The following is a 22170-nucleotide window of genomic DNA, read 5'->3' as shown; positions in this document are numbered from 1 at the left end:
ATGTGTTTGAATGTTTTGCCTGCATGTATATATGTGTGCCATGTGCATGCCTGGTGCTGGAGAGGGCATCAGATCCCCTGGGACTGGAGTGACAAGACAGTTGTGAACTGCCATATTGGTGCTTGGAATGGAACCCAGGTCCCCTACAAGAGCAACAGGGGCTCCTGATGCTGAGCCCGCTCTTCAGCTAACCTCTGCCTGGACAGAGGACAGCTAGGGCATAGGACTCAAGACTCCACAACCCTTCCTTCCTTGAGGCTTCAGTTTGCCTCCCCTCCACGAGAACCCCAACTGCCATAACTAACCTCCCCAGGAAGAGGAAAGAGCCATCTAGTGTCCTCTGTCATTTAACCACAGGACAACTGAACTCAAGTTCTGGCCAGTTCCCAGATCTGAAAAATGAGGATTTTGTTTTCCAGCACACTACTAATCTTTACCAGAGATCTGTGACAGAGCAAAGAGAACTGAAGCCAGGTGTGGTCATAATCCCAGCATGAGGGGAGGTAAGGCTGGAGGTTGCAGGTTCAGGTCTAGCTCAGGCCACATCACAAGACTGTCTCAAAAAAACAAAAAGACAGAAGATCTGAAGGTCTGCTGTGGGGAAAGTCCAAGTTTATATGTCAGGTTCAGACGTCTGTACCCATCCCTGTGCCTCCTTGTTACTACAGAGCAGGCCTGGGCTTCACATAAGCCCCGGGTGGTCTCATACCAGCAGAAGTTAGGAAAGGTGTCAGGAGCCCACTGCAGGGCTCAGAACCTCAGGTCTCATCTGTGATTTAGGTGAAAAGAAAATTCAGCTTTTAAAATAACAGAAATAAGTTAAACAGTGAGTCATAGGCACAGATATGGAATCCTGGCCACAAAGGTAGCAGAAAGGGTTACATTTGTGTTTCTGTGTACACACATGTGCAGGTCAGAAGTCAGTATCAGGTAGGTCCTCTCATCAAGCCCAGAACTCACTCTTAAGGCCAGCAAGCCCCAGGGACCCTTCTGTCCCCACCTCCCCAATGCTCAGGTTAGACACACACCTCTGTGCCCAGCTTTTCATGGAGATGCTGAGGATCTGAACACAGATCCTCAACCTCTCCACCAACTGAGCCATCTCCCTAGCCCCATGAGTAGTACTTCACTGTATATTCTCCAGGGGACAGTATCACTAAATAGAATAAAGGTGGGGTGGGGTGGGCACATCAGGTAATAAAGCACAGTATAGCAGTTATTCAAACTTCATGGAGAGGTTGATATAGAAAAATGTCCAAGAATGCTCCTTGTGGGGACAATATTGAATAACAATAAAACCCAAAGCACCAATTGAGTTTCTACTTCTCTGAGGTAAGACTTTAAGTTCTGTGTGAGAAGAAGCTTATGATACATAAAACACTCAGCATTTTGCCCAAACCTCAAAAAACTTCATTTTCAAGACTAGGTAGGCATTTTAACTCAACCCACACCAGGCAAGTGTTGAAAGGCAGAGATGTAAATGTGTTAGCTGCCAGTGTGCAGCGTGGGCCACAGTTAGCATCAAGCTTTCCTTTAGGGCGCCCCGGCCTTTGCCTTCTCGGCATCAAGCTTAGAGCCACCTTCTAAATTTCCTCCAGACAGACAGGCAGTGCCTCTAGGGGTTTGACTGGGATGGAATGCATTTGCTGTTTCCACGATACTGAGTCTTCCAGTGTGTGTCTGTAATTGAGTCTCCCTGGAAGCAGATAGATTGTTCATAGAGCGGACCTAGAAGCAGCTTGTTGTGAACTCTCGTTTCTTTTTCTGTTGAAGAAATGACAAGAACAACAGCAATAGCCCGACTGCACCTGCCAGGAGGCCAGGGCCTCTGCCTTCCAGCCTGGATGATTTAAAGGTAACAATCCCACCTCCAGCTTATTCCCTTCAGTACCTGACACGTGAGCAGACGGCCAGGGTTGCCTGTCCTGTGCATAGTTTTCCATAAGTGAACAACAGTAGTTCCCTTTAGAGGAGTGTTTTCTTTTTATTTCTGTTAGGTTTGATCTTTCAAATAGCTGGTAATTCTCATTTGCTGACGTGTGGCTTCTTTGAGCACCGTGAGCAGAGAGCGCTTCTGTGTAGAAGTTCTTAGAGGACCAGCTCTTTCCAGGCACTGCTCACAGGCTTCTGTGCCTCCTCGGTAGATTTGAGTTCATGATGGTGAACACAGATGTGGTACAGATGGAGAAAGTCCAAGTTTATATGTCAGGTTCAGAAGTCTGCTGGAGTGGGGGCCCATCCCTCTGTGGGCAAGGGAGGGAGTTCTGCTGTTTATGCCCCGAGACTCAGGAAACCAAACACCTGATCTGCTTTTGCCTCCAGGTGTCAGAGCTGAAGACAGAACTCAAACTGAGGGGTCTGCCAGTGTCGGGAACTAAACCAGACCTCATTGAACGCCTGAAACCCTACCAGGAAGTGACCAGTAGTGGCCTTGCTGCTGGCAGTATTGTGGCAGTGTCCTCAGCCGCTATTGTCACCAGTAGCCCAGAGGTGACAGTGGCCCTGCCCGTCACAACACTGCACAACGCCGTGACTAGCTCTGTGTCCACTTTCAAGGCAGACTTGCCGCCTGCTGGAAGCAGCAGCGTGACCCACGTGGAAAGTGCCCATTCCCCTCTGCCCATCTCGCCGTCGCCCTCTGAGCAGTCCAGTCTCAGTACCGATGACACAAACATGACAGACACCTTCACCGAGATCATGAGCATGATGTCCCCTTCCCAGTTCCTGTGTGCCTCCCCCCTGAGGGTGGCAGGCCACGAGGACAGCCTGAGCCCCACCAGCAGCACCCTGTCAGCCCTAGAACTGGACGCTGCTGAAAAGGACCGAAAGCTTCAGGAGAAGGAGAAGCAGATTGAAGAGCTGAAGAGGAAGCTGGAGCAAGAGCAGAAGCTGGTAGAGGTGCTCAAGATGCAGCTCGAGGTGGAGAAACGAGCACAGCGGCCCCCAGACCCTCAGCCCAGTGGCCCTGCACAGCCCCTCGGTACATCAGATCAAACGCACGCCAGTGTTGGGTCCTCCATCAAGGACGAGGCCTCACTTCCCGACTGCTCCAGCCCACAGCAGCCCATCTCCACAGGTAGCCAGACCCTTATTGCCAAAAAGGCTGTGGTCATCAAGCAGGAGGTCCCCATAGCCCAAGCAGAGCAGCAGAGTGTTGTCTCGCAGTTCTACGTGAGTTCCCAGGGACAGCCGCCTGCCCTTGTTGCTCAGCCCCAGGCCTTACTGACCACGCAGACCACTCAGCTGCTGTTGCCAGTGTCCATCCAGGGCTCAAGTGTCACTCCAGTGCAACTTCCAGTCAGCGGCCTCCAGCTCCAGGTACGACGTGTCTCACAGTGTCCCTCTGCAGCAGTGGGAACGGTGCAGCAGCCTGAGCTGCTGCGTGGCCACTGTGGTTGTGGTGGCCTCCTGTTCTAAAACACCCCCGCCTCCTGTTCTCTTGATACACGTGCAGGGCTGGAGAGCTGCTCGGTATAGTTCAGAGCACATGCTGCTCTCAAACAGGACCCAGGTTTGGTTCCCCAGCACCCACATCAGTCAGGTCACAACTGTCTGTAACTCTAGGGGATCCTGTACCCTCTGATTTCCTTGGGCACCTGCACACATGCACATAAACACACAAAGGCACACAAACATACACATAGTGCCATGTGCCTATTCCTGGGAGGTGCCATTCATATGAGAACGGCTCATGAGGGAAGCGTGGGGCTGTCCTGACCACAGGGACCTACTTGTTGGCTTCTTGCTTTCTTGCTCGGTGTAGCACTTCTTATGGATGTTACACACATGTGGCCACTGAGCTTCTTTAATTTGCCCAATACCTGTGACAGCAGGCAGAGGTAAGTTCACCCCTGAGTTCTAGAGGCAGAGCCCAGACAACCTTGGCAAGTGCAAAGCACTCTAACGCCCTGCTTTGTTTGTAGAATGCTTTGAGTCGGAAGTCTATTCTATAACGTACCTTAGGGAAGAGAGTGATCTAAACACTTGGTTAGAGTTGATAGAAGAAGAGAACCTGTTTTCTGCTGGGCCTCTGTACAGCTGTGTGCCCAGCATTTCTGGCTATTCACAGACTGCAGATGCTGCAAGCTTAAAGCAGAATTGTGGGCTGTTGGGTATCACAGTTTTCCTCAGTGCTCTTGAATGTGCTACAGACCTGACTATTGTGTGTAGAGCTGCCTTGTTTCAATTTTCTGCCTTTAAAACTTTTCAAGTGGAAAAGGAACAGTGGTCTGATCTGGTATGTGTCATTGGTATAGGCTTGTTGAACTCACTCGGGAAAGGTTGACAGAAGTCCAGGAGTGTTGTTCAGGCGGGTAACTGTACCTACAGTACTGTGCTTCTCAGGAAGCTAGACAGTTTTGAACCCCCAGTCCCCAGCTCCAGAAAGAAGGAGAAAATGTTCCAGGACACAACATGTGTGTGCAGCACAGTGTCACACGGCACCCAATTAATGATAGTTTTTTTATATTTCTATCAGAAAAAAAATTTGAAAATGATTAGCTGGGCAGTGGTGGTGCATGCCTTTAATCCCAGCACTCGGGAGACCGAGGCAGGCAGATCTCTGAGTTTGAGGCCAGCCTGGTCTACAGAGTTCCAGGATAACCAGGTCTTAACTGAGGAAACCCTGTCTCGGGGTGAAAAAAAAATTGAGAAAGTAATTATCAAAGATGAGATGACCCCAGGTATTTGACTGTAACCGTCTTGTGTCGTTTCATTGTAGCTGTGACTCCCAAGCAAACAGCTGCACTGTGTTATAAACTCAGTCCCAGATGAGCTTCTTGGCACTAAGATTAATTTCTGTCTTCTTCCTAGACCCCAGTACCAGGAGGAGCCCAGGCTCAGCCTCAGGTAGCTGCTGCCACACAGGTTCCAGCGGCAGCCTTGGCCCCAGCATGTGGGCCTCAGAAGCAGGAGGCCTTCCCGCAGCATGTGCTGGGCCAGCCTCAACCAGTCAGAAAGGTGCGATGCTTTCAAGGGCAGACTGCTGCTTCCCTTTTCTGTCACCTCCCCTGGCAGTGAGCATCATCTAAGAGCCTGTTCATTGGGAAGCCCTGTGATGCTCAGCCATAGAACAGACCTTCGCTCAAAGCTGTTTGGACACAGATACTGTTTAGGATTCGGGGAAAGCTTTAGTATGAGAGATGGTTGAATAGAACAGTCCTTTCCAAGTAAGTTTCCAGAGCACGTTTCCAGAATTCTGGTATACGGCCGGGCGGTCGTGACGCACACTTTTAACCCCAGCACTCAGGAGGCAGAGCCAGGCGATCTCTGTGAGTTCGAGGCCAGCCTGGTCTACAGAGTGAGTTCCAGGACAGCCACCAAAACTACACAGAGAAATCCTGTCTGGAAAAACCAAAAACAAAGAATTCTGGTATACTAGACTTGCTGAATTTCAAGATAGACTTCTTTTCTAATTAAATGTGCTGATCCATGGAAAAGATAGTTAAGATAACGAAGATACTTGTGGCATTTCTCTCTTACATGAGAACTTCATATTGTATCTGAGAGTCACTGCTCTGTCGTGGAGGAAGAGCTGCGAGGGCCAGTGGAGGGCACACACCTGTGACCCCATCACTGCAGAGTCTCCAGTGAGGCCAGCCTGGGCTGCGAGGGCCAGTGGAGGGCACACACCTGTGACCCCATCACTGCAGAGTCTCCAGTGAGGCCAGCCTGGGCTGCAGAGCTGGCACTTCTCAGAAAAAGAAGGGAGGAAAGGATCTAACCTCGAGGCCTCAAAACAGATGGTTTTGTCCTGGATCTGAGCTCAGAGCTTTGGTCTTGAACAGGTTATTAGGCATCCCAGTGTGTAAGCCTCAGGTATCCTGAACCGTGTGTGCCGAGCCAACTTGAGGGGAAACAGAGGCCCTCTTATCAACAGCAACACTGACACAAGGAAAAAGAAGCAGTCAGACATGACCACATCGAGAAACCAGAAATACTAATTTTAATGTAGTAAGCTTAAAGGAGGCCCAGCTCCCTTAGCTAGGAAGAGAGTGTACAGCGATAGAGACAGTAAGGAGAAGAATTCTCACTCATCTCAGAATCCTGGAGTCAGGAGTCAGTACCTCCATAAAGTGACGTCTGCCACATGGAAGGAAACTGCAACAGTAGGTGCATGTGAAGAGAGGATGTGCACTCATGTATTCTCATGGTAAGAAGTATACATGTTGGAGCTAGAGAGATAGCTCAGCAATTAAGAGCACTGACAGATTGAATTCCCAGCGTCCACATGGCAAGTCACAGCTGTCTGTAACTCTAGTCCAAGGGGAACTGATACCCACTTCTTACCTTCATGACCAGGTATGCGCATGGTACATATACATGCAGGCAAAATACCCATGCACATAAAATAAAAAATAAATAAATGTAACAAAAAGAAAGACACATATCTGCTCATGGTGACATAAGGGAGAAGCCACCTTCTTTAAGGATATTATTAGTGGTGTAAAGTTCATTAATCATTTTGGTGATGAAACCAAGCCCTGTAAGACACAGTACTGAATAAGCCACTGACAGCTCTTCATGGAGCCATAGGAAACTCCAGAGTTACATGAAAACAAGTTTCCCTTTGGCCTTCTGACACAGAACACAGTTCTTTAGAAGGGGTGAGACTTCAGACAGGAGGAGCATGCTGCCCATGTGACAGGCATGTCAGTGGGGGGGGTTGAGAAGCACTCGGGGAGAGGCCGCCAAAGAGGTCCAGGATTTGCTAACTCACTAAAGAACTAGGAAATGCAGAGGGAAAGGTCTGCAGGTGGTCCCAAGAACAGACCAGAGGATGGTGCTGAATGCAGACCCGTGGACCACCATCCTCTGAGCTGGAGCAGTGATGGGAGGGAGAGAGCAATGGAAACATACTGAGGTGTCCAGAGAGTTGGCTTGTTTGGGTGTGAGCACAGAAGAGGTAAAATGGCTGCTGTTAACTTAGCCTATGTCCTGGAAGGGGACCAGGTCACCCCAGTGAGCAAGGAAAACTGCCTGAGCCCTCCCATAAAATGCTGGCTACACAGCATAAGAACAAGTTGCTCAGCAGAGGACCCCACTCCTGTGTGTCTGCAGATCCAGTCCTGTTGGCAGCTGCCTGCTCTCCCACTGCTCAAGGCTGCCTTCGTGCTCCCAGCAGAGACCCTGTGGCCCATGAACCTTGAAAGTTTGTTGGCCTCTCCTCTAAAACACGGTTTGCTTTCCTTCATTGTCACAGGTCTTCACAAACTCTGCAGCAAACACAGTTCTTCAGTATCAGGGGCCGCCTGGTCCAACGACCCAGCAGCCCTTTGTCAGTAAAAGCTCCAACCCTGCTCTTCAGTCTAGAAGCACCCCACTTGCACCCCTGCAAAACGGCCCTAGCCCAGCCAGCAAGGTAAGCTCTAGGGAAGTAGCATCTACAGTGCTCACTGGCCATACAGCTGTCCTGGCACCTGGAGTGTGGTGACTCAGTGTTGGAGCTGAGGGAGTGAACCCAGGACTGACAGTGAAGACAGCCGCCACCTGCCAGCTGCCAGGGCTTAGGACACCTGCCTGTGCGGTGACCGAGCCCTGCAGGCGCAGGCGGTGGCCCAGAGCTAACGGTGCTTCTCCCTTGTGTGATGCAGCCCAGCCCACCCTCCCCGCCGCAGCAGCAGTTCGTCGTCCAGCACTCTCTGTTTGGGACCCCGGTCACCAAGACCAAAGACCCACCTCGATATGAGGAGGCCATCAAGCAGACACGCAGCGCCCAGCCAGCCCTTCCAGAGGTGAGTGTGGTCACAGTCAGTCCCAGTCACATTTCATGTCATCCTCTCAAGAACTTGCCTCAGTTAGAGCAAGAGATTCCAGCTGGGAACTTTGTATTTTGGCTGGCTGTGAAGACTCCCAATCCGCTTGCCTACAGTAACTTTTTGGATCAGCAGTTCAGTGTGGCCTCAGGCAAGGTGTTTATGTTTCCTTGGAGCCCTCCTGGGTCCCCTCTAATGTGGGAGTAGTGGCGGCTGTGCCCCCAATGAGCAGAGTGAGGGCTCTCCATAATAAAATGCACCTAGCCTGTGGAGGACGCCCAGTGACCACAGCACGTGTTTTTGATTAATGTAAACACATCCAAGCCCCTGCCTTCCCAAAGCTCCCTTTCAGAGCTGAACACTTACTTTTGAGAAAGGAGCCCAGCCTCCCAGAGGACCTGAGGGATGGACCTGACAACAAGTCATAGTGGATCTTCTAGTAAGAATTCATTCACAGCAGCTAGCAAGAAAATGAGCATCCGTGTGCAGCCCCATGGCCGTATTCTGTGGAATACTTGTCAGGGACACATGGTATGTTGCTGCCCTTGCTGTCTAAGGCATGAAGAGGCAAGGCCGCACTTTCAAACAAGTGAGCTCCCTTACCTAGGATGCAAGCGTCAGGACTGTCTGCACGTGGGCAGTGCCTGTGAAGAGATGCTCAGTGACCACAGGATGCAGAGGAAAGACAGTGTTCCTAGTTGTAAAACATCCCAGAATCAGCAGAGACCTCAGCTGTGAGGAAAAAGCCAGATTTAAAAAAAAAAAAAAAGGTTTAGACATTGCTGTAAGAGTCAAATAAACAAATGGGACTTGGCCTGCCCCTCCCACAGTCCGTTTTGAAGTAGCATCTCTTCTCCGGAAGCAGAAATGAACTGCCAAGTGATTTTAATGACAGTGAGAAGGCAGCCGTCACCCACCAAGCACCGTTCTCATGTGCAGGCTCCCTGGCGTTGCCCACCTGACACATAGACCAACAGAAGAAGCCAGTGGGGACTCGGGTTCCCATGTCACTAGGTTCAGCTCCAGGCTGCGAGCGCCAGGTGTGTATCAGCCTCTCGGGCCCACTGGGAATCTTGAGGCTACACAGACTTCAACTCCACCAGGGCTAAGCAGGGCCCAGCTGGTTCCAGCTTCCCACAGTAATGGCAAACACAAGCCTAAGGCAGAGACTCGGCACGCTCGGCGGAGGGGACTTAGGCGGCATGAGTTCTCTCTACATTTGCTGTGGGGTCTAGCTGACGGTCAGGGTTGCTGGTAGAAAGTGGAGTCGCTATGGCCTTCAAACTACAGGACCTCGCTGTGAGCTACTGAAGAGAAAGAGAAGAAAGTCCTCAATTCTGTGTCCACAGCTCCGCTAACCTTCAAGCCACAGAGACTTGGAGTAGACTCAGAGCTGCAGACAGAAGACAAACTGAGATTGTAATGTCTACCAGGAGCATTTCAAAGCTGAAGTTCACCCAAACTAGCTGCTTGCTAAAAAAAGATCCACTCATGTGAGAAAACGATACAGATAGCATCCTTCCTCGACAATCAAGAAGATGTCGCCTGTGCTCAAAGGAAAAACCACTAGAGAGTTGAACACAGGCTGAAGTATGGACTCACCCTGTGTTTTCACCCTGTGTAAATGAAAACAGATACAGGAAGTCTTTTAAAAGACTAAATGGAAATTCTAGGACTGAAAATACAGTACTCAAAGAAAATCCTAGTTGAATTTAACAGAGGGGACGGAAAGGAAGTGAGCTGATGAGGTGAAGGGAACCAAACTGAACAGTGCACAAGCCTGAGTCATCCTGAGCTCGCCCGTTACATTGTAAACACAAGTGGCCCATAAATATGTACAATTGCTTCATGTCACTTCACCTTTAATTCAAAACAAAACCCATGACTAGAGCCTCAGAGCCTTGGTTTCACAGTGTAACTCACATGGAAGCCCTAGAAAGAAAAACAAGACATGGGGGTGGCTGAGTACTTGAAGAAATAACAACTAGTGTTTTCACATCTCTGAAATGTTCAACAGACACCGACCTAATTAAGTAGAATCCTGTTACATCACAGCATTCCATGTTACGTCACAATCCCATCAAAAGTAAAGGTAAAAGATTACTGGGCAGAAAAGCAGTGCATCACCTAAGGGGCAAGTGACTTGACTAATGTCACCTTTTCATCAAAACTGATGGAAGGAGACTGGCAAGGTGGCTCAGCGGGCTTGCCAACAGAGTCAGACAGACTGAGTTCCAGCCTCGACCTGCGTGATGGAAGGAGAGAAAACTCCTGCACCCATGTACAATAGCACACATGCAACAACATATATGTGCACACTCACAAAATAAATGAAATGTATTTTTAAAAACTAACAGAAGCCAGAAAAAAAATGCCAACACATTATTTCAAGTTCTTAGGAGGGGTTAGAAAGACTGCCACCTGGATTCTGTGTCAAGTGAGAGTATTCTTTAAGAATAAATGTAAGCCAGGTGTGGTCACACACTCACCTATTAAAGGATTAACCCAGCACTCAGGAGACAGAGACAGGAGGATATCTGTGAGTTCAAAGCCAGCTGGTATACAAAGCAAGTTCCAGGACAGCCAGGGCTGTCACAGAGAAACCCTGTCTTTAAAAAAAAAAAAAGAATAAATGTAAGCTCCGGATGATTTCAAATAAAGAAAACATAATCTGTCAAGCTCAAAGACATGGGTTTTAAGTCAAGGGTTGGGGAAAAAAAGCAGCATTCAAACAGGAAGCTTACCAGATCTGCTGGTGGCAAAAGACTTAAATATATGTTTTACCAAGGATGGTAAATGGCTAAAGTGTTTGCAGACATCCAATGATCACTAGTCACCAGGGAAATGTGTTAGAACCACATCTTATCCCATAACATACCTCAAGAAGTGAGAATGGTAATGTGGACCACCTGCTGATGGGAACCAGTTTGACCATTTTCTAAGGCATTAAATGTACATCCACTATGACCCGGTCATTCTATTCCAAGATATTTCCCTGAGAGAAAACAGCATGGCTGTGCAAAGACTTGTACATAGATCTCTACAGCAACTTCATTAATAATCCAAAAGTGGGAACCCAAATGCTGCCAACAAGTGAGTGAATAGGGAAGCAGGCATTTCCATGTGTGGAGTACCAATCAGCAATAAAAAGGGATGAACTATCCATAAGGTATATACTACAACATGGATAAACCTCAGAATAATGACACTGCATAAAAGAATCTGCCTCCTCTGTACCCTCAAGAAGTGCACATCTGAATCACTGACAGGAAACTGATCTGTTCTGAAAGAAACAGGACACTGGTGTCCTAGAGATGAGGGAGCTTCCCAGGTGACAGAAATGATGCTGATCTTGTTGATGGTTTCATAAACACATACATGTCAGGACATTAAATTCCATGATCTAATGGTGTCTTAGGGTTTTATTACTGTGAAGAGACACCTTGACCACAGCAACTCTTAAAAAGGAAAACGTTTAACTGGGGTGGCTTACAGTTCAGAGGTTTGGTCCATTGTCATCACGGCAGGAAGTATGGCAGCAAATAGACAGCTATGGTGCTAGAGAAGGAACTAAGAGTTCTACATCTGGATCTGCAGGCAGCAGGAAGAGAGTGAGCCACTGGGCCTGGCTTGGGCTTCTGAAACCTCAAAGCCTGTCCCCCTACCCCCACCCCCCGTGATACACCTACCCCAAGAAGGCTACATGTCCTAATCCTTTCAAATAACACCACTTCCTATGAGCCTATGGGGGCCATTTTCATTTAAACCACCTCGTATGTTAAATGCAACTTATGTGTCAGGTAAACTTCAAAACTGAAAACACATGCATAGTGTGCTCATTTTTAAACATACCGATTTTATTGAATGATATACTTTCAAAAATTATATATTTCAAAATTATATTATTGAATTAGATACTTTCAAAAGTATTAGAAATTTCCCAAAATGCCCTTCAGTGACGGTAAGGGAAATGTGGAAGTCAAGAAGCTGACTTCTGACTTCTTACCTGACTCCCAGTTGTTCTATCATGCTGTGATATTTGGGGTAAATGTTTTCATTTCCCAAGTAACTTAGCTGTTTTCCAGATTATCCAATGCTAGATGAGAGCAGAGGCCCAGTGGAGGGCCTGAGGGCATGGCTGCAGACTACCCTGGTGAAGGCTGCTAACTCTGCTTTCCTTGGCTGCAGGTTTCCAACGTGCACAGTCAGCAAATGGACGACCTCTTTGACATCCTCATAAAGAGCGGAGGTAGGTCAAAAGCTGAACATGAGCCTGTGGGAAGAGGCCTCACACCTCTGGCCCAGGACAACCTTACTCTAAAGATGGAGGTTGTCTTGGAAACTGAGAAATGGATAGTTATAAACCTGTTCAAGTTAGGTCATTAAAACACATAACAGAGGAAAGGCCTTTGGTTCCACATCAAGCAGTGGCGTGATATCCCCACAGCCGTTACCTAGCAAAATAAAAGATCATTCCCAAACAGCAGAATTGGGCCAGCTCTAAACTCTACGTGGAACTACAAAGCATACCTGTACACCAGTCTAGCCATGGGCTGAGAACAGTTGATTACCTGGCCTGTGCTCCCTCAGTTCTGTTGAAATTCAAAGCACTTCTACGTGTAAGGAGACACGAGGGCTGGTGAGATAGCGCAGGGGTAAAGGTGCTTGCTGCCAAGCTTAGTGACCCGAGTTGAGAGAACTGACCCCACAGGTTGTTCTCCGACTTCCTCACACATGCTGTAGTGGCATGCACACACATAAATAATAAAATTAAAAATTAAAGTAAGTCATCAGTTTACAATATGTTGTCTTTAAACCAGACATTAACCACAGAAAAAACAGTCTGCCTCAGCTCCTGTGTCTTTAGAAATAAGCATAGAATCAGTTTCAGAAGCTTGTAGGGATGGTTGCAGCCAGTGGCAGAGTGCTGCAATACAAATGTGAGGTGCCATATTTCATCCCTAGCTACACACACACACACACACACACACGCACGCACGCACGCACGCACGCACGCACATACACATGCACACACACAGGCTGAATGTTAAAGTTTTCTGATGAAAGCAGTCTTATCTTGGTGGGGGGGGGGGAGTTCAAGGCCAGCCTGGTCTACAGAGCGAGATCCAGGAAAGGCTTCAAAGCTACACAAAAGAAACCCTGTCTCAAAAAAAAAAAAAGTAGTGTTCTGTGACGTTTGAAGTCTGATTCCTATTTCTCCATCTGTATGGAACATCATCTGACCAGAAGTCTGATGTTCTGGTCAGAGCACTTGGCTAGTGAAGGACCCTTGCCATCTGCACATGGGTCACATATATAAATAGAAGTCTTTGCTAAGAACTGTATTGATCTTTCAAAATATGTTAAACTCATGATTAACATAAACTATGAAAACTTAGGGGTTTAAAAATGAAATGTGTATTTTAAAAATCAGGGCATTCAGTTTTGCTCAATCTGGTTATGATAAGATTTTTTCCAATGATTAATAGTAATTTTTATGGGGCAGAAGATGGTTCATTAGTTCAGTGGCTGCTCTTCTGGAGGACTCAGCTTCAATTCCCAGCACCCACATTGTGGTTCACAAACATCTGTAACTTCAGTCCCATGAAATCCAACTTCCTCTTCTGGCTCCATGAGCTCTGCACACACATGCAACAGACAAAACCCCCAGTCACACTGAGCTTTAGTTCATTCAATCTTTCCCCTAGTGTATTCTCAGAAAAGTGAAATTGAATCAAACATGGTGAAGCACATTTAATTAATCCCAGGCAGATCTCTCTGAGTTCCAGGCCAGATCAGCCAGGGCTACACCTAATGAGAACCTGTCTCAAAAAAGCAGTGAAAGAGATAGTTAAAATTCACCTAAGTGAGTGCTAGTGTATCTATAACCGAAGGTCTGTTGATTTGCCAGTAAACCTGGCAAGGAATCAACACATCATCAGGTAGGGAGACGGCTCATCAGTATGTACTATGCAAGCCTAAGTTTGGTTCCCCCAGAACCCACAAAGGAAAAAAAAAAAAATGAGCCAGGCGGTTCATAGTGCATACCCTTAACCAGCACATGGGAGGCAGAAGCAGGTGGATCTCGGATTTCCAGGCCAGCCTGATCTACAGAGCAAGTTCCAGGATGGCCAGGACTACACAGAGAAACCCTGTCTCCAAATAAAAGTAGACACAGTAACATATGCCTGTAACCTGGTGTTCGGGAGATGAAGACGGTGGGTCCTTAGGGCTCGCTGGCCAGATGAACTCTGGGGTCAATGAAAGACCCTGTCTTCAAAAGCAGGGTAGAGGTAGATTTAAGGAAGACATCTGATGTCAATTTCTGGCTTACACACACACAGAGAGAGATTCACAAAAATTAAAAGGGTGGGAGCTGGAAAGATAGCACAACACTTAAAAGCACTTTTCTGCTGTTACAAAAGACGAGGGTGTTGTTCTCAGCAGCCATGGTGGCTGGCCCTCAAGAGACTGTAACTCCACTCAGGGTCAGATACCTCCTTCTGACCTCCATGGGTACTTGCACACAGGAACACAGGAATATACATGTATATATAAGTAAAAATTAAATTTGTAAGAATAAATTAATTAATTGGTGCTTCTTAGCCATTTACCTAATCCTCCAGAATTTATATAGCTCAGAAAAGAACAAGAACTCAGAGTAGAAGCTGACCTGCCTCACCTTAAGGGAGAGGGCAAAGGAACCAGCGCCAGCCTTGAATCATAAGGTATATTATATCTTTTGATAACTTTCTAGACTATCTTGCCAAACTGAAGTGCAGTCTCAACCATAATGATTTTTAAGAAAAGAATTAGATAGAGCATGGTATTTCTACTTCTAAGATACGAGAGAGGGTGACAGGGTAGTCACTAATACAAAGTCCGATGACAGCATATCCGTTCTAACACCGTCAATTCTTCTGCACAGAGATTTCCTTCCCTATAAAAGAAGAGCCTTCTCCAATTTCCAAGATGAGGCCAGTGACAGCCAGCATCACTACAATGCCAGTCAACACAGTGGTGTCTCGACCTCCGCCCCAGGTCCAGATAGCACCACCTGTGTCCTTAGAACCTGTGAACAGTTTATCTGCCAGCCTAGAGAACCAGCTAGAAGCTTTCTTGGATGGAACTTTACCCTCGACCAATGACGTCGCCCCACTGCAGACCAGCAGCGAAGATAGAGAGCCTTTCTCCCTGATCGAGGACCTCCAGAACGACTTGCTGAGTCACTCCAGCATGCTGTACCACTCTCACTCTCCCATGGAGACCTCCGAGGCCCAGTTTGTGGCAGGAACCCCCTGTCTGTCTCTCGACCTGTCGGACTCCAACCTGGACAATATGGAGTGGCTAGACATCACCATGCCCACCCCATCCTCCGGGCTTACTCCTCTCAGTACCACTGCGCCAAGCATGTTCTCTGCTGATTTTCTGGACCCACAGGACCTGCCACTCCCATGGGACTAAGGTCACAGGTCACTTGTCTCAGAGTCGTGAGGTTTCAAAACATGAAAACAAGGGTCAGTGCTTAGAGCTATAGCCAGAGCTGCACTGTTGCAATTAAAATACATTGTCACAGAAAAAATAGACGGTCATAGCCTGGAAGCCAAGTGAGAGCACCTCATGCATCGAGCAGTGACTCCACAACTTACAGAGGCAGGCCTGTCGCATGCAAGAGGCCTTGTGAAATGCCTTAGATAAAGCCAAAGGTCAGTGCCACCCACAGGAAGTGGCACTAGAGCTCTGGCCATCAGCTACCTGTCAACCTCTGTGGTCACCTCACGGCCCCAATGAGAGGCAAGCAGCTCCACTTGAAACTCAAGGCCACCGCAAGGGAGGGGAAGGCAGGGGGGAAGGCACTGCACGTGTGCCTCCTGGAGTGGCCGGACCCAGGTCTGTGGCACAGTCAGGCATTGGAGCATGCTGTGCAGCCAGCAGCCGCAGCTTCCAGCCAGAGGCTCTGGGCTCCACTCTGAAATCATGTGACTGTGTGATGTCATAGGTCATTTGGTGAGTCTGGGAATCACCGTAAGTGGATGTCTGCAAAATACTGTCACACAAAGCCCCGTGCACAGAATCCAGATGTGTTGGTAGTGCTGCAGCTCTCAGTGGCCCCAGGTGGATGAGGTTAGTTCTCATGTGATGGTAGACATTGGAATGTGCTCTGACCTTGTGACCTCTACAGCCTGCAGTAGAGTAAAAAGATGGCCGTCCACTGGTCCTACTTGTTGTAATAACTCAGATATCTCTAGAGCACCTGAGCCACAGTATCTCCATCTTTGAAGACTTGCCGACAGACTCTCAGGTGGCCACACCCATCTCAAAGAACCAAAACAGGCTTCAGCATGAAGTTCCTTTTTGAACTAATGAGTTAGAAGAAGGGAAGGTGTGGAGTGTCTGTCAGACTGCAAGACAGTCCCACCTTTAGCACAGGCTAGACCATCCCCTGTCACTAGATCCCTGGTTCTCACTGCATAGGCTTGTAATCGGATGCCCTGCCTGCTCTCGGTGTGTCCTCAAGCCTACGCCTAAAAACTGGAGGTGTTATTCCTTTTTTCTCTTGATCTATAAAGGAAAAGTTATGTTTGTCAAGTGATTTAAGAAGATTCTAAAATGCCAACTGCCACAGGATTTCCACAACTCTTGATCTAGTCATTTAGTTATTGGCAAATTGTAAATAACTGAGCAGAGTATGGGATTTCTATTAAATAACAGCCTTGTCCTAGTCCCTCCCCCCCTTAACCTGAGCCGGGTGGGCTTCCTCCGTCAGTACACAGCCCTGTCCACAGGCACATCCAGGAAGTAGCCTGACCCATCGCCTAGACAGAACTTGAGTCATTTCTGAGGAGGTTTTGCCCCAAAGTGATCCACGTTCAAGTTTGCACTTGTTTAAGCGCCTCTGTCAGAATGGTCGCTGTTCCCAGCCCGGTCCTCTTATTAGGAACTGTTCGGTCAGTGTTGGCAGACGTCACCATTCTGATAGCTGGACACCGTCATCTGACCGAGTCTTCTGAGAGCACTCCTGTAGGACACGGTGTAACCAGGGGAGTTCTGCTGGACAGCTGCTTGAGTCCTGGCCCCGACTATGGACTGGGAAGAAACTTTCCCCAGGGGAATTTCAGCTCTAGGTTTTGGTGGAGAGCTTTAGTCTTCTCTCTCCAGCTCTGAGTGTCCAAGTAAAGTAGTACCCAGTATCAGTGAGCGTGGGGAAGGCTGCTAAACGCTAGAGCATTTCCTCCTATAGAAAAACTTGTACTTCTGTAATCCTGAGCTGTGAGTAGAGACAGCATCCTGGCCCTCAAGTCCTTTGTATTGTTCTTAAGTGGTTTGAAGCCTGCCACAAGAAAGTCGTTCTCCAAACACAAGTGAGTACAGAGGAAGCCAGCTTAGTTATTGATGTGCCCATCCTGTCCAGGCTTCAATCCATCAGAGTCCTATTTCTTAAAAAACCAAGGGGCCTCCAGCTACCTGCAGCCAACTCACCCACAGCATTCCTTGCCCTACTCTCCTGGTTTGAGCATCCCGTAGGGATATGAGAGCGCTTGCTAGGCCTCCATCCCCCACATGCTGTGGGCAAGAGTGGGCATCTTTCCCATGTGTTCACGTGAATGTGTCGTGACCAAAGACCATTCTACAGAAAGACCCTCAGTGAGTGCATCAGAAAAGGTGTGTGTCTGAAGATGACTTTGTTGTTTAAAGCTGGTCAGGCCAGCAAGATGACTCAGCAGGTAGGGTGGAGCACCTGCCAACAGGCCTGAGGAGCTGAGCTTGAGCCCCAGAATCCATGTGAAGGAAGGACAGACTGACTCCCTCAAGTTGTCCCCTGACCTCCACACACAGACACACCTGCAAATAGGTGTACAGTTACTTCACAGCCATTAAATCACAGGTCAGAGAGCCCGTGAAATTCCCACTGTGCATGTACATGTGTAGTGTAGGCTTCTGTTTGTAGCATGTTGCCAAGGAAATCCTTCCTAGAAGCCTGTAGTGTCCAACCCCAGCTTCCTATTTCCACATAGTCCCAAAGTGCAGTGGTATCAACTTGACTTTGTAAGGTACAGATTTCCAGTCTTCTTACTGGGGTGGGATGAGTGGAAAGAATTGCCCTGCAGCTTCTAGAAAGCTGATGTGGCTGTGGGCCTCTTGTACATTTCAGCAAGGCCTCTCTAGTAAACCTCTCGGGGCTGCACCAATGCTCACTCAGGCATCCTGCTGTCCTGTGTGGTCAGCACAGAGATGGATGTCCTGAATTCATGGAACTTTTTGCTTAAATACCATATGTGTTTCACACTTGACTAAAACCTTCTTTCCAAAAGCACTGTGGTTCTCTGACCACATGCTATGCTTTGCTGGTCTGAGCTCTCCAGAAGCCAGGTCAGCTCTGCAGAGTCAGGGAAATGGGACAGTGCTGTCAGCCCACATGTGCTGTTAGCCGAACCAGAGGCGCGAGGGAGAGCACTGTCCACTTTGTCACCAGAGTGGACTCGAGCCACCTGAGCCCAGTTACTCTAGGCAGTGTTCCCAGCAATGACAGTTGTCCCCCAAGTCAGAGGGCAGCCCCTTTTCTGTCCTCAAGCAGATCTTGCCCAGAGAAGAGGCCAAGAAGAGCCCACAGCACATTCTCACCCTCTGCTGTTCCCACAGTGGTCAGTCTCAGAAGCTGCTGCTAGGAGGAGGCTGGGGACGTGGGTACCACCAGGACTGGGGAGAAAGCTGAGAGCAGCTGTTGCATCCTACCATCAGAGCAACCAGGTCAGGGCCAGCAGAGTCAGCCAGCCTTGCTTGCTTCTGTCAATCACACCACACACCGAAGATACCAATTACACAGGGACCTGCTGCCCCAGAGGACAGTTAGCCCCAGGTTACCCTAGCACACTAACTGGAAGGCCAGGTTTATCAAGAAGCACTGTTCATGTTCACAGAAGGTGCATTTGGAGAACATTCTAAAAGTTCAGCTCATTGTAAAAAAAAGTTCTGTCAAAACTGGAAAATAGCAGTTCAGATAGAGTCATTTTGTTTCCTGGTTCAGACCTTCAATCGCTTGTTCACTCAGCAGTCTCTGGGTTCCATTTTTATTTGTCTGGTGACTGACTGACTGGCAGTGAGCAGGTCGTTTGTCAGCCGCTCACCCTCACAGTACCTGAGATGTGTCCCCGTGACTTTGTTTGAGGCCTGTGATTCAAGAAGCTGCACGTGTTTACAGGAAGCCTCACCCTCCACTCAAGCCCACTGCTCTGGGGAGTGGAGGTGTCATGGGTTTGTGACGGCAGCTTAGCAATCTCGTGTGTACTAGGTGCTGTCTAGAAGCCCACGATGCTGTCATCAGAGACATCGGCAGTGAAACAAAGCTTTATGCCAACACCCAAGACAAAGCTTTAGTGAGTGAATAGACTCGCTGGAAGAGGGCCCAGTTATGTTACCTCTACATCCTGCTGTGAGGACCCTACCCACTAACAGGAGATGAAGGTTTAGGAGAGGGTTCAGCATCCACTAAAATTACTTGACCTCAAGAAACCAATAGTAATGCAAAATGCTTAAAGGAACCAAAGGCATCGCCAGGTATTTGCCAAAAGCAGCCACTTTTTATTCAAAAGTTGAGACTAGTGTGATCTCAAGTCAGTCCCAAAAAGGTATCCATTTAAGGTTAGGTTATAGTTTTCACAGAGATGTAGATATTTCTTTCTTGTTTTCCTGTAAAATAGTATGGAGCTGTTTTGTTGGTTTAAGAATAACATACTTGGTAGTAGTGCAAAGTTGTTTTCTTCTGTGTCGAGGTTAATTCTCTGTTGCTTGCAATGGACATGCAGGTGTTTCTCTTCTTTTCATCTTCACATATGTCTTAGCATCTCACTTCCTGGAAAGAAAAGGGGAAAAACACCAGTGGGCAGCACCAGTCTTAGGGAAGCACTAGTTTCATGAACAGGAAATGATGGCAATCGGGGGTCCATTCGTGTGTTGCCTTTATGTTGTTTTTAAAAGAAAAACCATGATGCCTTTGTATGTGCCGTTTGCACCCCTGACCCGGTTCTGTACTGTGTCTGAATGCCATATGTTTGCACATGTACTGTACATAGGCGATGCAGACTGTATTTTTATATGTATGTGCATTTATCATCAGATCTTTTGTACATAGTGGCAGTATTGTAGCTGATCGGGAAATGTTTGATATCTCAGCAATTTTGCATTTTTGTGTCTCAAATAAAAAAAATTTTGATGAACCATGACTTTGTGTGTACAGAGGAAGACACTGGGGCAGTGGGACCGTTACATACTTGTGAGATGGGGCAGCCTCGGGAAGGAGAGCATCTTCAGAGCAGCTCCCGGCCAAGCACAGGTGGGCCGGCGGTATGACATGCAGACCCCCCGGGAAGTAGGCTGCCCACCTCATGTCCTCACAGTGCACAGCAGACACTCAGTGGCCCTCAAGTCCTGTTCTGTCCTCCAGAGAATCCGGAGCCACTGAGTGAGAGGCACTAAGTATGTGGCCCTTGCTGTGGTGTGGACACAACACTGTCTACAGTTAGAGCTGGCTCCTCATGGCGATGTGCGCACCACCAACAAAACTTCAGACACCCAGAACTGAGTCCTTCAGCCAAGTCTCAAAAACAACTACCTATGTCGAAAGTACATTATGGCCCATATAAAATGCTCTTTAGAAGTTAGTAAGTTATGGGGAGAGGCATTTATTTCATGGTTAAATTAAAGTTAATGTTTTATTTTCTGCTTAGCTTAGAAGAAACCAAACGGTGCTAGGAAAGCTTAATGGACAGTCATAACTGATAACATGTGACAGTCACAGGAGGCTAGTCCTCAGTCTCAGAAGAAAGCTAGTTAAAGTGCTAGTTATCCGTGTATCTCAGTGAAAGAGAGCAGGCAACAGACGGCTGACGGAGCTGTATGCAGTGTCCCCATGTACGGACAGATCTGCCTGCTTGTGCAGTGACAGGTGCTGGGAGGGAATTCTTGAATGAGGCCAGACTCCCTGGGGACCAGCTCTGCTCTGCTCTGCTCTGTGCCAGGCAGCAAGCTCAGTGCTAGGGTTGGACTGTGAGAAGGGGTCCACAAAGGAAGTATCCAGAAGTTGGGGCTGGGCAGGTAGGAGACCACAGGCTCTAGGAACTGCTGGCCTAAAGCATTAGAATCTCCCACAAAGATCTCTGTTTTTTTCCTGGGTAGTACTGAGCTAAAGCTTTCTAAAGAAAGCCTTTGAAATGTTGGGCAAAGTCCACTGAGTGTGTGAGGAGTCCTTGACGCCAAACCTCAGTGATGGCTGCAGATGGCTGTTCCACATCCTAACCCAGCAGCACAGAATGGGGAGAAGGCTCAGCAAGCTGGATGGACACCAGGTGTCACCAGCAGTTTCTCTGGTCCTATAATCCCAGGGTGTCTCGTTCTCTCACCCCTCCAGTCACCATTATTGCTGCCTCCTCTTCTTCCTCCTCCCCCCCTTCTCTGTGTCTGCCTTTCTCTCTGCCTCTATGTGTCTCTCTGCTGTCTACCTCTGCCTTTCTCTCTCCCCATCTCCTCACTTCCTCCTCGTGCATGGTCACATGTCATCCAGTCCTCCTAGGCTCACCTCCCAAGCGCCAGGATTACAACCATGTCACTGCACCAGTGTATGGAATACTGGGGGTGCCAGGCACGCACCCTGCTGGCTGAGCTACATCCCAGCCCTTCTTGGTATTTGGAGTCAGGGTCTCACTAAATTGAACTGATTGGTCTGGAACTCATTCTGTATCCAAGGCTGGTCTTGAACTTGCAATCTAGTCTCAACCTCCTGAGTGTCTAGGGTTCCAGGCCTGTGCCATAAGGTCCCATTTGTTCTGCCAGATGCCAGTTTTAATATTTATATGACTCAGAAGCCTGGTCATCACATCCTGACTTTTCTGTTCATTTATGTGACAAGAAAATAAGCAAAAATGAGGAAATAAGCATCTTGCTGAATTCATCAACTGCTGAGGGCCCCATTTGTTGGGTATGTGTGTTCTAGATCCTTCAGTAGGAATCAGTGAACAGTATCTCTTACTATGACCAGCCTGGCCTCATGGAGATCCACCAGCCTCTGCCCTCTGAGTGCTGGGATCAAAGGTGTGCACCACCACACCCAGCAAGGAGGAGCTTTGAATCTAGGTTGATCACTAAGACTTAACAGGTTTCAGCAGGCAAGACTGCCCAGTGCTGCCAGGGGACAATTTACCTTCCAGTCCCCAGGACCCACATAGTGGAGGAGAACCAGTTCCCACAAGCTATCCTCTGACCTCCACATCCAGGCCTTGGCAGTGCACACACACACAGACACAAATAAATGCAAATCTAAGTTCATACTTAGCCCATACAAACACCATTTTAAATGTATTTTTAAAAACCCACAAGATCTAACTTTCTTCTCTGCCAGAACCACATCTCACTGGCAAGGCCG

The 22170-nt window shown here is 48.1% G+C and overlaps 1 protein-coding gene across 2 annotated transcripts in view; it reads left to right on the top strand.

Moving 5' to 3' along the window:
• The window catches only part of Mrtfb (myocardin related transcription factor B), a 151912-nt gene extending 131937 nt beyond the window's left edge, over positions 1-19975 (top strand). For both annotated transcript variants that reach the window (XM_076577830.1, XM_006983889.4), the window contains 7 exons: positions 1774-1855; positions 2323-3318; positions 4813-4959; positions 7202-7360; positions 7593-7733; positions 11943-12003; positions 14683-19975. In XM_076577830.1, coding sequence (XP_076433945.1) covers positions 1774-1855; positions 2323-3318; positions 4813-4959; positions 7202-7360; positions 7593-7733; positions 11943-12003; positions 14683-15218 — 2122 coding nt within the window. In that variant the 3' untranslated portion in view covers positions 15219-19975. The remainder of the gene's footprint in view (positions 1-1773; positions 1856-2322; positions 3319-4812; positions 4960-7201; positions 7361-7592; positions 7734-11942; positions 12004-14682) is intronic.
• Positions 19976-22170: the final 2195 nt, after the last annotated feature.

The sequence above is a fragment of the Peromyscus maniculatus genome, chromosome 8 (assembly GCF_049852395.1).
Source record: "Peromyscus maniculatus bairdii isolate BWxNUB_F1_BW_parent chromosome 8, HU_Pman_BW_mat_3.1, whole genome shotgun sequence".
Taxonomy (NCBI): domain Eukaryota; kingdom Metazoa; phylum Chordata; class Mammalia; order Rodentia; family Cricetidae; genus Peromyscus; species Peromyscus maniculatus.
The sequence above is the reverse complement of the archived record's forward strand: the minus strand, read 5'-3'. Positions and strand labels throughout refer to the sequence as shown.